Genomic DNA, 12,547 nt, shown 5'->3' on the forward strand with positions numbered 1-12,547 from the left:
AGTGGTTTAAAACAAATTAAACACAAATAGTAGAGTAATAAAAAGAAGACAAGGAATGCATGGAGATAAAGCATTGTGAGTTTGTACTTGCGCATTGATTTTTCAATGGTAAAGGGTATTTGTGTGTTTATTGTTAAAGGGCATTTTACTTATTCCATCAGCAAAGGGTTTAATCTTGTATGTGTATAATTAAATCATGTGTATAATTTAAACCTTTCTTATGTTTATTATATATATATAACTTAATTGACTGAAAGTTTCACTTGTAAAGGTGGGTTTCATCACTCTAGATTATTTATGTAGTAACAAGGTTATTTTTGTATAGGGTAAGTTTTGAATTTTAGCTAAGAGATATTTTAAATGTATTATCTTGTGATGCATTCTAAATCATCATTAAAGACTCTTTCCTTTTATCATTATAATGTTTTATTGTAAGTGATCTTAAATCAAAGTTGAATGGTAGAACATTTTAAATTATTGTTAGAGGTTATATTTTTATTTGAGCTGTAGTTCTTTATTAAAAGGATGTGTTGTCCATGTGGCATGTATGTGCTGAAAATTAATCAGCTTTTTGGCCATTGTGGGAAGTTTATTAGTTTTAAAGTTAATTTTATTTGTCAGTTTACTGAAACAGACAAGTGTGATATGCAGGCATACCATGTTTTCTATTTATTGTGGTCTACTACACTTAAGTGTTAGAGTCAACTACTGCAACATCCTTTGCTCGTTATATAATTTCTGTAGTGCATACTACTGTATAAAAAAACATTTTAATGCTAGAAATAAATGATCTCATAACATCAAATTGAAGTTTTGTACTTTCAGTTATGGTTTGTGTTTTAGTGGAATGCTCTTGAAGAAGCTGTAAAGCAAAACATTCAGTGTATAATTGAAGAAAAATAACAAATGTGGTGTTATGACGTCATTTATTTCTCGTATTGAAACATACTTTGCTGGCTGATTGGATATATGTGTATTACAGCCAGCAAATGATGTGAGAGACCACCAGTCTTTGGAAGAGAAAGAATACAAGCTTTCTTTTGTTACAAAACAAACAAGCAGTATTTGTAATTTAATATTGAAGCAACTATCCTTTCTCTGTTTTACCTGGTTTTTGATCATGGCTAGTTTGCTAGAGATTCATTTTGAGAGAGAGAATGCTGATGACCTACTCAGTGATCCTGTTGAATTGATTGTCCATTTCTTTATATAAGTACACACACACTGCATTTTCATGTAATAGTCTTTCTTTTTTTTCACCTAAAAGATTAAAACTCAGTCAAGTTTTTCAGATTCAAACCACTTCCAAATTTCCTGGTTGTCTCTGTTGTTATCAGCAGATCTGTCTAATCCTTGTGCAAAAATCAGTTTCACTTTAAAATACCACTGAGTCATGAATAATTATGATCGGTTTGAACAGTATCTTATAATTAAAAAGAGTCTTAACCTCTCTGGTACCTAGTTTGGTGTTACAGCCTTTCCAATTTGAAAGTCAATAACTTGAGTGTTTTTTGTAGACCTACCTTTTTCAGAAGGAAATTGGATAATATCTCTGTACATGTGAAATTCAATTTTGAGAAGAACAAATTAGTAAATTAAGATTGTGAAAAAAAATACATAACATAAATTTGTATAGAAGTACATAAACTTGCCTAACCAAAAATTATCAAATTTACTTGAACAGTGTAGAAATATTAAGTGATATTAGGCCAGTAACTGGCTTTGGAATTTTGAATATGCATTTATATCTATAGAAAACAGTATAATATATCTCTTTCTCATATTCAGTCTTTTGATCTTTGTCCTAAAGTTCAATTTCTTTTTGGTTTTGCTTGCTAAAGTATGAACCTTGCAACATACTATGATTTTGTAGTGCCATGACGTATCTTAACTTTCTCATATTAAAAAAAAATTCCGTAGTCATAACCATATATTTATCCCAAAAATTATTGTAAACACATTGATATGCACCTTTTATTTATTCTAATAAAAGTATGTTGTAAGACTAGTTGATAATCAGATGGTTTTCTACTAACTTTAGCATTGATTGTTCTCCAATTAATTGTTTTAGAAGCAGAATTCCTGTTTGACCGAACTGCTCAGAAGCATTCGATATCTGCATATTTTTCATCTCCAACTGAAGAAACATTACCTGAAGAGGAGGAAGAAGAAGATGGTAGTTTTAGCAGCTCGCAGATGAATGTTTCTACTAGCCATTTAAACTTGAGTCAAGCTAAACAAGGCATAAACTTTTGTCAAATTTCTATTTATTATGGTACTGGATTAAAACTGGGAAATTGAATACTTCTGTCAGTATAATTTTAATTGAAGATGCCTTTGTATTTTGACTTGATGTCTGCATGCATTCACTAGTATTTGTGTAGAATGTATGTACTATTAAGTGGTTTCTGCTATTATGAGACAATCTTTTGTTTTTCAGATTTTTCAAGATAAGTGAAATGATAAAAGGACAAAACTACAGCCTAGGTTAAATGAAATACACTAAATAAAATGAAATAGATATATTAAATAGTGATTGAAAACCTGGAGGCTTATAAGGGAACAAGTATTATTTGATCATGGAAATTATATTTTCTGAGTTTTGCAGAACTTAATGTTTTGATGAATATTTTGTAAGATAACCTTCAATAAATGCATCATAATGATACCATTAAAGTAGGTGAAAACTGAAAAATTTTGAACAAGAACATAATTTCTTTTTAATATAAAAGAAATTATTCATAGTACAGTAAACTAATTCCGTTTTTAGTTAAATGTGCTGGATTTCACCTTGATAGTTTCTTTTAATTTTTAATAGAACAACTAAACAGTTGTGTGGAGGAAATGCAGAGTGTTGTAGGAGAGACAGTTTCTGAGTCGACATTGAGAACTGCTGCTATGGAACATAACTTTAATGTTGAGAAGGCTTTGGATGCTGTTCTTAATACCAATGGTTTGTTTTATAGAATTATTTTATATAATATATTTATTTCATAATATTCTCAGTTGTTTAGAAATACTGTCATAGATCTCTGAATTAATTAAAAAACTTTTTGCATTAAATTTACTGATTTATCTATTACAGATTTTATACAATACAATCTTTAATATTTATTTTCCTGTTTTTAATTATTTTGTTATTTCTTTGTTACTTTAAGAATAGTCTTTGGTAGCTATTAAACGTTTTTCTATTGAAATAGAATATAATATTGTGAAGGATATAAATGTCATTTGTACTTTTTTGACATGCAAAGAAAGTAACGTTTGATTCTTTCCAAACATAACCTTACAATACCTTATGCCTCACAAATTTTGCTTTTGAGTAATATAGAGATTTATAACCTGTGGATAAAGTATCATTTTAGTAAATTTTACTTTCATGAAGCATTGTGAACTGCTTATCCAACTTTCTAATGGTTCCATTTATTAAGTTTTTCATTTTTAACACAACTTTTCATTCCGTTGAAAATTAATTTTGATTCATTACTAACTTTACACTTTTTCAGCTTCAATTTCAAAAATAAATTAATTTTGCAAATACAATTGCACTAATAATAATACTACAGTTTCACTCAACTTGAAGTTGTTGAAAATAATAATATAGAAAGAATAAAAAGTACAAAATTCATTAATTGTTTTTTTCATTGTATGAGTTTTAAAACATACAAAAATCTTTATAAATAAGTAAAATTTTCAGAAAGTTTCCTGTGACTTCTAATGTTTCTCAAGTCAGCTGAAATGTAGAGCACAATATAATAGTATTAAAGTCCCCTAGTGGTTGAATGGTGAGCTTACAGACTTGCAACACTAATATCCAGGGCTTGATTCCCTGTAGTGGACAATGTGCAGTTAGCCAATTGTGTAACTTTGCTCTAAAAACAAACAAACAAAACATGAAATTTCAACATGTACAGAAAACATTTTATAAATATGAGCATGTTTGTAAAATGTTTTCTGGAGTTACTGAACAGTCTTTATTTGTGGAGAAAATTTAGTGAAAATAATGTTTTCTGTTTAAAAGTATTTGGATAAGGTATTTTGTTGTATTATTATTTGAAGAGAATATTCATAATAAACAAAATTATTTAAATCAAGAAGTAAACTTAATACAACTTATGCAAAAATTAAGCTAAGAAACAAAATGAAAATAGTATAAGCAATAAAGTAGGGGTAATAAAATAATATGAAATGTTCTTTTTGTCAGCTGTTTGGCCTAAACTTTGAAGGTCATTCAAAAATAAAGATTTTCCCATCTTTGAATATTTTATTGTAGTTCTACTGCTTTCAATGATTAACTGACTGTGTTTCTGATTTGTTCCCATCATTGTAGGAAAAAATAATTGTGACAAAATAACTCAATTAATTAGAAGGCCACAATCTTCAGTTTATCTGGATCGGTGAATTCTTGTTGTCAGTTCAAAGTTTGTTTAAATGATGATGTGAAATATGTAATTTTAAAATATTAAAACATTAGGATTAAACTTAAGTTGTCATTGTTAATAATAGCCAGAATTTGTTTTATATTTGATTTTCTAAGGTTTTTCAACATCTTCTACACAACCTAAACCTCAACGGAATTGGCGTGAATGCAGATACAGACAAGGTATACAATCTCCTTATATATCGATGTGAGATTTCTATACACAAAATAATTTTATTTAAAGAAGACACAGAAACTTGCATGATAGTAACAGTTTTAGTACATTTATAGTCAATCCTTTCATAACGAGATTTGTTGCATATAGTTTTTTCAAAAATGCTTAGAAGATTTACATTTTTTTTATTTGTGTTTGTTATTACAGAAATACAATTTGATGTTGCACATCATTAAATTTTACTTAGTTGTACCTCATACGTTAGTACATTTTGTTTATTTAAAATATAGAAGAATATAGCCAAAATTTTTTTGTAATGAAAATAAAGCTGGGTGATTAGTATTAATTACTAAGCAGTTAATCAATGAGCTCGTTAACCGTATTGCCACGGGTATCCTTTACTGCACATGACACAAGGTTTTAGTGTCTTACTTTCACAATTTTATTAACTAATTTTTATTTATGTTATACCAATTAGTATAGCGTAAAATCTTACTTAATAATCCACATTTTAATAGTATATAACTTTTAAGTTCTTAATTCTACGAGGCAACATTTTAAAAAAATCCTTAATTTCCCCTAGTGTTAAACATTTCCTGTAGGCATCTTCTTTTCTCTCTTTTATCCACTACCACTCCAAAAACTATGAAATTAAACATAAATTACATACTATAAATCGTCATTGCTCAGACAAACCATAATTTTATAGCCTTTAATTTTGTTTGGTTACAGAGCTATCAAATAGAAAATCAGACCTCTTCTGCCACACCCATCTGTCACATCCTCTCTTTCAGGATTTGTTAATAGTTCTCTGTTATGTTATTATAACCAATAGAAAGCCAAGGTTTTCATCTATCAACTGAAGTATAATGTTTTGTTCTGAACAGATAGTCGTCAATTTCACTCAGAATACAAGCTCTGTTCCCATTGGAAAGCTGAGACTAGCTTGGATGAATTTGTAACAGCTCTTGTCTCATAGTTAGAGAGGTAAGGGAATGTGTCTATTTTTTGCATGTTATTAGTCTATATCCTTTGGTGCATTATTTAATTTAATAAAAATTGTTTTGTGCATTACTACCATTAGTATAAAAAAAGTAGGGTTAAGCGTTGTTGACAATCGACACCAAGAAAAAAAGAAGACACGGGTAAATACTTTATTTCTTGTTTTTAATGTTTATTCTTTATTTATTATTATAAAAATAACTAAAACGTAAAAATAGGGGGGTCTTTTTAGGTTAGTTAAGATTAGATTAGGTAAAATAAATAATAATACTAATATAATAAAAATGTTTCATGAGGCACGCATGTGAGCAGCTTGTGGGTAATGTAAAATCGATAGCATAACCTGAAGTGCACGTTCCCTGAGTGATTTACAACTTATAATGGCACGGATAGTAGTTCAAAGGGCAATAAAACAATAAAATTTAATTATACATAGATGTATACTGTTATGAGTTTAAAGCTACTTAGGATAAACAAATGTTGTTTCACACTACATTTGAAGTCATACTAGAAAGAAAAAGAGGGTAATTTAGATTTATTTTGATTTTTTTTTAAGAGGCGGAGGTTATGAGATCAGTCAAATTGACCAACTTTGTATAGAGAAAATAACAGATAAAATATATAGTCTTACTGAAAACAAACATTTGAATTGTATTTAGGAGGTTGTAGAGATTACACAAATGAAATTTGAGATTTTTGTGATGAAGAAAAGTATTTTTATTTTAACATGAAAATCACTTTGCCCTCAGACTATTCAAAACAAATACTCAATACATTCATGGACAAATCTTTATTTTAGTTTATTGAAAATACTTTATTGAAAAAAATAATTTTTGCATGTGAAAGACTTGTAATGTCAACTGAAAGACTGCCAAATTTTGTGAAAATATACACACTATATTGAAAGCTAGAAGTATTAAATCTATAAAGATGTTAAACAAGTAAAAAGAGGTCTTGTGGTTAGTCAAATTGACCCGAGTATGTGTTGACAGAGTTAACCCTATCTAGATGGTTTTGCTATGAGTAGGGGTCAGAGGGCATGTCATCACGTTTGTAGATTTACATTCAAAATTTTACTGAACTACTATTTTATGAATATATGTCAATAAATTTGCATCAAAGTGTAGATTATAATTAAAATTTTAGTATTATTTGTTGGTTAATTTCTTACTTGGAAAGTAAACGTTAAAAAAATATTCATAAATATCTATTTTTGTCCGTCACTTGATATGTTGAATGCAGCATTGGTTCAGATTAGATGTTTGTGATGTCTAAAAACAAAGTTTATTGTGTCTTATGAATTAAAAGCTCAAATTACTGATATTGACAAGTGAGAATATAAAGTAAGAAATTCCTATCTTTTCTGTTTTCTGAGATATTATCATATTTAGTGAATCAACTAAGGTGGCCTTGCCCACCTCTTCCATTTTTGGAAATACTTGCTTAAGTACACCTACTTCTCTCTGTGATGTATATGTGTGTGTATAGCAAATCGAAAGCTCAGAATGTCCCCCACATTGTTTTGTCAGTCTTTGCATAGTGTTTACATGGGAAAATCTTCCTTTTCATGGTAGAATTGAAGTGGAGAGGTAAGAGATAACAGAGCTCAAAATATCATATTTTTTGGATCCAAATACAGCTTAGTTACTATCCTGATAAGTTATAATGGAATTCTGTATTATTGATATAGCAATTTATGATATTGTTTTTTGAAAATGCATACATAAAACCTAACAAAATTATTTTGTTTTACATCCTCCATGTGTGAAATTTGACGAGGCTTAGCACATTATGGCAATCAAGTACAAGCTTCATAAGTAGAAGAAATCATTGTTTTCTATTTTTCTTTATTTACTGTTTTATGTTTTAAGAAAAATAACTGAAATTTAAGAACTTGTTTGTAAATAGTAATAATATATATACATATTATAACCCAAATTTGACTGTATTTTACAAAATACTGGTCTGCTAGAACAAAGCCAAGACAGGTCTAAAGGCCAGTTTTATATTCTTGGATATGATAACATGAGTGCACATGTGCCACATCATTAAAACTTCTGTTATGTTAGACGTGAATGAAACGTCAATAAAATAAAAATATTAAATATATATATATATATATATATATAGATGTATAATGTTATGAGATTTAAGCTGTTTGGACTAAACATATGTGGTATGGTGTTATTATCAGTAGTCATTCTAGAATGAAAAATGTGTGATTTATATCTATTTCCTAATTTTTTATGTTCTTTACGAGGTCGAACAAATCCACCAATCCCATACAGAGGTACAGTAGGGAAAATAACAAGTAAAATATAATGTTTTTTCTAAAAATAACATTTATTATGTGGAGGCTATAATGATTTCATATGTGAAATTGACAATTTTCTGATGCATAAAAAGTATTTTTAATCTTAAAATCAAAATTATTTTGTTTGTTGGATAGTCAAAATTTGAAAAGAAAAAATGCACATAGAAAGCATTATTTTAAAAAATCTGAAAACTTTATAAAGTATCTGATATTTTGTGTACGAAAACCTTATAATGTTTACTGATAATCAGCACAATTATGTGAAGATATACATACTGTATTAAAAGTTATAGTATGAAAACTATGACAAGCATAAAATGGTTACAAGGTCAGTGCATTAGATCAAGCCTGTAGTGTGAGAGTTAATAGATTAGTACATGTACCCCCCCAAAAAAAAAGAAAAAAAAGAGGTATGTTCTAGCTTTGTGACTTTTTCAACCACTGCATTATTCTAATGTGGTATTGACTATTTTAGGTTTTTTTTACATGATTTTCAAATAACCCTTGGTTTCAAATGATAGACCCCTTCTCAAGGTTGCCATTTGTATTTTTTGCAAAAAAACATTTTTTTGTTTAACTCTCAGTCAATTTGACCTAATCATGTGACCCTTTGTACTCATTTAAAGTCTTTATAAATTAATACTTATACCTCTCAATATATTGGGTATATCTTCAAGAAAGTTGGCAGTCTTTCATTTAATATTACAAGTCTTTTACATACAAAAAGTCATATTTCTTAGCGAAGCATTTTTAATAAAATAAATAAGAGATTTGTCCATGAATATATTGAGTATTTGTTTTGAATATTCCGTGTGTAAAGTAATTTTAATGTCATCTCAAAATATCAAATTTCCTATGTGTAATCCCTAAAACCTCCTAAATGCATTTTAAACGTTTTTTTCATTAAATCTCTATAGTTTATCTGTTAATTTCTCTACCCTATCTCAAAACGGGTCAATTCAACCCATCTTAAAAGTTGGTAAATTCGACCGACCTCGTAACCACCAAAAAAAATAAATTGAAATAAACCTAAATTACCCTTTTTTCTTTCTAGAATGACTTCAAATTGTAACATGAAACTACATTCATTCATCTTAAGTAGCACTATGTTTGTAACATTATACATCTATTTACAATTACATTTTATTGTTTTATTGCCCTTTGAACTGCATCTAACTACTATTCGTGCTATTATAAGTTGTAAATCACTCGGGGAACGTGCAGCTCCTGTTATGCTATCAAATTACATTACCCATGAGCTGCTCCCATGTGTGCCTCGTGAACCATTTTAATTATATTATTATTACTTATTTTACCTAATCTAGTCTTAACTAACTTAAAAAGATCCGTATTTTTATTTTAGTTACTTCTATAATAAATAAAGAATAAATATGAAAAACAAGAAATAAAGTACTTTCCCAATCTTCTTTTTTCTAGCCCTCGATTGTCGAGGAGAGTTAAGACTGATTTTTATTTAATTAAATAATGCACCAAAAAATAAAGACTAATAACATGCAAAAAGTAGACAAATTCACTTACCTCTCAAAAATTTTCTGGCTTTCTAACTATGAGACAAGAGCTGTTACAAATTCATCCAAGCTAGTCATTAGCTTTCCAATGGGAATGGAGCTTGTATTCTGAGTGAAATTGACGACTATCTGTTCAGAACAAAACATTATATTTCAGTTGATAGATGAAAATCTTGGCTTTCTATTGGTTATAATAACATAACAGAGAACTATTAACAAATCCTGAAAGAGAGGATGTGACAGATGGGTGTGGCAGAAGGGATCTGATTTTCTATTTGATAGGCTATAAAAATTATGGTTTGTTTGAGCAATAACAATTTTATAGAGAGTATTGTACATTTAATTTCATACATTTTCGAGGGGTTATGGATAAAATGGGGATGATGACATACTAAGACAAAATGTGATACGTGGGTCATGCTAGTGGAAATTCGGGATTTTTTTATAGAACTAAGAACCTAAAACTTGTATATTATTAAAATATGGATTATTAGCTAAGATTTTATACTATTCTAATTGGTATAAGTTAAACAAAAAATAGTTTAATAAAATTTTGAATGTAAGACACTAAAACCTTGTGTCATGTTCAGTAAGGGGTACCCAGGACGAGAGGGTTAAAACAATATTTTGCTATAAATTTTTTAACGATAATCTGGACACTTCCTATGTGCTAATTGTCACTAAATAACATCAAGTACTTACCATTATGTTTGTTTTCAAAATATGCAGTAATCCCACACTGATTTCCTAATAACTAGATAATGAAAACATGTTTTATTATTACTAATAAGGGCAATAGCTTTTAACATAAAACATATAATAATTTCGTTTATATATGATAATTGAATAGGATAAACATAAAAATATTATTTTTCGTGTAGTCGTTTTTATTTTATTTTTTTATAATTTCAGATTTTGTCTTGAGTTCTGTGTGTGTTTGTTATAGGTGTTCATCTCAAAAAAAATTTGGTATCAGAAAAGCCAGAGTATGTTGATGTGGAAAATTCTGTCAGTGAACTCGCATTTGAAACCTGTGAAGAGCCAACAGCTGTTGGTTCTGAAGGAGGTATGTCTAGGTGAGTCATAAGAAAATTATCTTTTTTACCTCAAAAAAGGACAGCAGCATTTACAAAAACCATTGTGACAGCAGTAATAAAATGTTAACTGATGAAGAGTTTGGTTAAGCATTTCTAGAATATTTCAGTTTATTCTTATAAATAGATGTTGTTGTTTTTGAACTTGGGACATATTTTGTATGGAGAATAGAAATTGATAACAGTGTAGCATTTGTATAGATAGATATCTTTACTTGCTTATATATGTATGAGAAAGAATATACTTGTTTCATTCTGAATTTTTGAGCATGCTTTCACATGTGAAATTTAAAATGTATAGGTCCAGAATTGAAGAGAATGATACAAAAAAAGAAAAGGATAATGCTAGATTAAAACTTGAACAGTCAGGCAAGAAAGGTGTTTCACCTACAAGAGATTGCAGTGTCACTCCATCCAAAAAGTCCTCTTCACCAGAAGCAAACAGTAGTCAGTTGGTTGAAAAGAGCAGACCTATTGAGAATTGTGGAATAGTGGTTGAAGCTATTACTCCTAAACCTTATGGAAAGTGAGTTTTCAATTGAAGGAAGTGTTTATTTCAATTTGTACTTATAAGTCGTAAAGTATAAATTTTTATTAAACCTTACTGTAAGACTGCTAGTAATGTAAAACATCTAATTTTAACTGCCCCATCACAACTTTACAGAGAAAAGAGTGCATAAGTAACAATTCAAATACACTTTATGCTTACATGCCACTGTTGAAAGGGCTTCTATTTAATATCATAGTTCATCAGGTTAACTGGCTAAAATGCCCACATTTTTTGAAAACTTGTTTGAAGTGCATACAAAACAATCTACAAGCATAGCTTGAGTAAGGAACCTATAATAACTGCTTTACATTTTTTACGCTTCAATTTCAGTTTTTACTGAAATTAGCCAAACCTTAATATTGCTACTTTAATATATAACTGAATATTGGGAATAAACATCTTGTATAATAACCTTCTAGATTTCAATGTATCTTGACCAAACTTAAAGGCATTGGCACCTAAGTGATGAACTTGGTGTGTAACAACATCTGTACTAAAAAATCATAATTTGTAAAACAAGTATTTTGTAAGGTGAAGATAATTTTATAATCTTGTTTGATTATATTATCAATGTATGTTGCTTAAACTAGGCAAGAATGATGTCTTGTAGTAGAAATGAACATGCTAGTTTCCAAATCCTTTTTAGTAAAGTTATTACTGTTTGAAAATAATTATATAATAAAACTTTGAATGCAGGTTTTTTAAACTAGATAAGGTATGCTCAAATTAATACGTCTGTGTGAATGTTTTAAATAAATTAGTTATTTACTAACTGTATTTTACATTGTTTGAAGAATCAGTTTCTTAAATAGAACACTTTGTAAACTGTAACTATTAATTCTAATGCAATCTTTCCTCTGCAAAGTTGAGAACAATATACAGAATTAAAGTATTATGAATGATAGGTGAGCTCCTTTAATTTGTTGATAGCACCATGTAGAGACTTTTGGATTCGTGTCTACATAAGAATCTTATTTAAAGCTATTTTAGATGTTGTTATTGACATGTGGTTGGTGCATCATTCTATACATTTTTTCAATATCTTTCTTACAGATCTAAAGCAGTAGAAAGAGACTCTGAGGCTGAATATATGAAAGAAAGAGGTCAGAATAAGCCTTTAATTAACCTGGTAGTGATTGGCCATGTAGATGCTGGAAAAAGTACACTAATGGGACACTTATTGTACAAGTTAGTTTGACGTAGTGTTTTAGATTCAACCCATTAATCATACTATGTGGAAATAATGTTAATTTAACTCTTTCAGCACGAGCTCGGTCCTTGGGACCGACTTCATAACCATTTTTTGCTTGTTATAGTTTTCATGCTATAACTTTTATATCAGTAAGCGAATGTTAACAAAATTTCGCAAATTATCACTGAACATTACTATGCTTTCATACACAAAATATCAAATTTTTGTATTAAGTCTTAAGGTTTATAAAGCAATGTTTTTCTCATGTCTA

General features: G+C 28.8%; 1 protein-coding gene across 1 annotated transcript in view; it reads left to right on the top strand.

Moving 5' to 3' along the window:
- The window catches only part of LOC106458839 (HBS1-like protein), a 72,562-nt gene that overhangs the window by 34,395 nt on the left and 25,620 nt on the right, over positions 1-12,547 (top strand). The window contains exons 3-8 of the mRNA XM_013918391.2: positions 2,072-2,242; positions 2,819-2,953; positions 4,538-4,603; positions 10,387-10,516; positions 10,836-11,060; positions 12,138-12,272. Coding sequence (XP_013773845.1) covers positions 2,072-2,242; positions 2,819-2,953; positions 4,538-4,603; positions 10,387-10,516; positions 10,836-11,060; positions 12,138-12,272 — 862 coding nt within the window. The remainder of the gene's footprint in view (positions 1-2,071; positions 2,243-2,818; positions 2,954-4,537; positions 4,604-10,386; positions 10,517-10,835; positions 11,061-12,137; positions 12,273-12,547) is intronic.

The sequence above is a fragment of the Limulus polyphemus genome, unplaced genomic scaffold (genome assembly GCF_000517525.1).
Source record: "Limulus polyphemus unplaced genomic scaffold, Limulus_polyphemus-2.1.2 Scaffold521, whole genome shotgun sequence".
In the NCBI taxonomy this organism is placed as follows: domain Eukaryota; kingdom Metazoa; phylum Arthropoda; class Merostomata; order Xiphosura; family Limulidae; genus Limulus; species Limulus polyphemus.